Below are 2,507 nucleotides of genomic sequence, written 5' to 3' on the forward strand. Positions count from 1 at the left end.
CATGCTCTGCACTCTATGGAGGCAACAATCTCAGAGAACATTCGTTACTCGGCTTGCATTTACCTACCTTACCAGTCAAGCATAGCCCGAGGAGCACCAATGTTGTTGCCCATTACTTGGCGTACAAATGGTTTAATTTCTGGTAGTCAGCCCGTTTATGATGATGGAATCCTGTGGTTTTTGGGATCTTTTGTAAAATATGACTTGCTGTTCTGATAAATAATATCCATGTTTTTTCAAAAAAAAAATCTACCTAGTACGTACAAGATGGAGAAGTTCATGAGTGGAGAATCAATGCTTCTTTCATTGAAATTTATATGTTCATGTACATCTCTATAACGAGTTAGTAGTATACATATGAAAAAGAAAAAAAATAAAACACATCATCATCCTCAGTACACAAAAATGCCCTACATTTAAAAAATCTTGGGCTTTTTCAAGAGGCTAATTGATCTCTTGGCCATCTGCATTTCTTCAGATTTATACATTTATGCCTGTTTGCACAGCTTGCAACTGTATTCTCATGTCTCGTGCACTGCTCGACGCGTGTGCTTGTGAGCAGCATCAGTTTAATCCAGCGAAGAACGCGTTAAGAAAAGACCCTTTCGATCAAAAAGTTGAAATGCATCGTCTATGAGTTGGGACTTTTAGCTTTTTCTTCTTCAAGTCATCTTTCCAAGCATTGGTTATATCTTGTGCTATTTTTAAAGCATCAGCAGAGGCACCAGAGATCCCTCTTCTGGTAAATCCAACAGCATAAAGTCCAGCTTTTCCTTTCCAACCATGTGGGAATGTCTCCTTTGGAAAACCATTTTTAGAGAAGAATTCGGTTTCCTGTAAACAACCAAATCAAGAGGCATTATTAGCTTGCAATTCAAGAAAGTAACCAAAATGGCTTTATTTTCTTGCGGAGAACTGAGCATTTTCTCACCTGTAGCCAAAAAGGGACATTGCTGCAGTATCCAGTAGCCAACACAACCGAGTCAAATTCGAGTTTTTCGCCATCGACGAACTCTGCAGTGCCACAAGAAAATCGCTTGATTCCTGGCACTACTTGGATTTCTCTTGACCTGATTTTTGCCAGAGCACCAATGTCTAGAACGGGAGTTTTTCCTCGAGTGTTCTTCAGCTCCATCGGACCAACACTCGGCCTTTTAAGCCCGAATTTCTCAATATTTCCAAGAATCATCCATGCCAGAACCAGCAAAATCTTGTCCACAAACCATAGAGGCAGCCATCGTAGCATAAACACAGCCAATTCAAATGTGGATTTGCCAAACATCTCTCTTGGCAATATATGAACCTGAAACAGACATAAGATATAAATCCCATTAGAACTCTAATATTTCATTTCGAATTATATCACTCAAGATTAATGAATATCTGCAAGTTCAATCAATATAAATACTTACCGAGCTTCGAACAACCATAGAAGGCTTTGCATCATGGTTACAAAGATCAAGCGAAATTTCCATGCCCGAATTTCCACACCCCACAACAAGAACTTTCTTCCCTCTTAAGCTTTCACCAGATTTGTAATCACAGGCGTGGATAACTTCCCCGCCAAACTCCTTCAACCCCTCGATCTCCGGCACCAGACGCTCCGCATTCTCCCCGGTCGCCACCACCAGCCATTGGCAAATGTACTCGACCTCACCTCCTTCAACAGAAACAGTCTTAACCCTCCACAAACGGCAAGATTCATCGTACTTTGCCGACTCTACGCTCTCATTAAATTGTGGGTTGATGTCAAAATGCCTTGCGTATGATTCCAGGTAGTCGATGAACTGTTTCTTGGTCGGATACTCCGGGTAATCCTCGGGAAATGGGAATTTAGGCAGCTGGCAGAATCTCTTCGGAAGATGAAGCTTCAAGCGATCATAGGTACGCTTCTGCCATAAAGATGCAATGCAATCTGCTCTGTCAAGAATCACAAACGGCACCCCTTCATCTTTCAATCCCGCGGCCACAGCCAGGCCGGAAGGCCCCGCCCCTACAATCACAGGGCCATTCACCCAAACACATCTCCGAGTAAACATATCCGTATTATCTGAAAAACTGAACATTTTTTTTTATGGTTCTTCAGGATTTATATCCACAGTTGAGAGAAGTTTTGTAGGCTAAAAGGTTTGAATTTGTTTGCAATGAAGAACGAGGACGATGAAGTTGCTTAAATAGAAGGGATGCATGTGATCAAGGCTGTGAATGGAAAGAATTTAGAATGAATGGGGTCATTCTCAAATCATAAGCTGAAGTCCACCTTGTATTATTTTAATTTGGAGTTTGTGTATTTTTTTTTATTTTTATTTTAACTAAACGGGTGGAAGTGAATAAAAAAATTAAAGGAGCGGCTTACTTTGTAAAAATAATTATAACGATAACACATTATTTAATTATGTACTCTATTTTATATTCAAGTTTTATAAAAGAGTAACATTATAAATTATTATATTATATATTTCTTGGCAAAAACTTGTGTGAGACGGTCTCACGGGTCGTATTTTGTG

At 39.8% G+C, this 2,507-nt stretch overlaps 1 protein-coding gene across 1 annotated transcript; it reads right to left on the minus strand.

The window, feature by feature from the left end:
- Positions 1 to 291: 291 nt before the first annotated feature.
- LOC140968638 (probable indole-3-pyruvate monooxygenase YUCCA5) lies at positions 292 to 2,139 on the minus strand. The gene is made up of 3 exons (XM_073429656.1): positions 1,413 to 2,139; positions 932 to 1,303; positions 292 to 834 (listed from the first exon to the last, which is right to left on the minus strand). The coding sequence occupies exons 1-3, from the start codon at positions 2,064 to 2,066 to the stop codon at positions 610 to 612; spliced, it is 1,251 nt and encodes a 416-aa protein (XP_073285757.1). The 5' UTR covers positions 2,067 to 2,139; the 3' UTR covers positions 292 to 609.
- Positions 2,140 to 2,507: the final 368 nt, after the last annotated feature.

The sequence above is a fragment of the Primulina huaijiensis genome, unplaced genomic scaffold, assembly GCF_012295235.1.
Source record: "Primulina huaijiensis isolate GDHJ02 unplaced genomic scaffold, ASM1229523v2 scaffold37561, whole genome shotgun sequence".
NCBI lineage: Eukaryota > Viridiplantae > Streptophyta > Magnoliopsida > Lamiales > Gesneriaceae > Primulina > Primulina huaijiensis.

What these genes read in the sequence shown, in the direction of transcription:
- LOC140968638 (XM_073429656.1), bottom strand. Translation starts at nt 2,066, where the DNA reads ATGTTCAGTTTTTCAGATAATACGGATATGTTTACTCGGAGATGTGTT. An exon ending in CTATGGTTGTTCGAAGCTCG is followed by an intron (nt 1,304 to 1,412) that starts GTAAGTATTTAT and finishes TGTCTGTTTCAG; the next exon opens with GTTCATATATTGCCAAGAGA. An exon ending in ATGTCCCTTTTTGGCTACAG is followed by an intron (nt 835 to 931) that starts GTGAGAAAATGC and finishes GGTTGTTTACAG; the next exon opens with GAAACCGAATTCTTCTCTAA.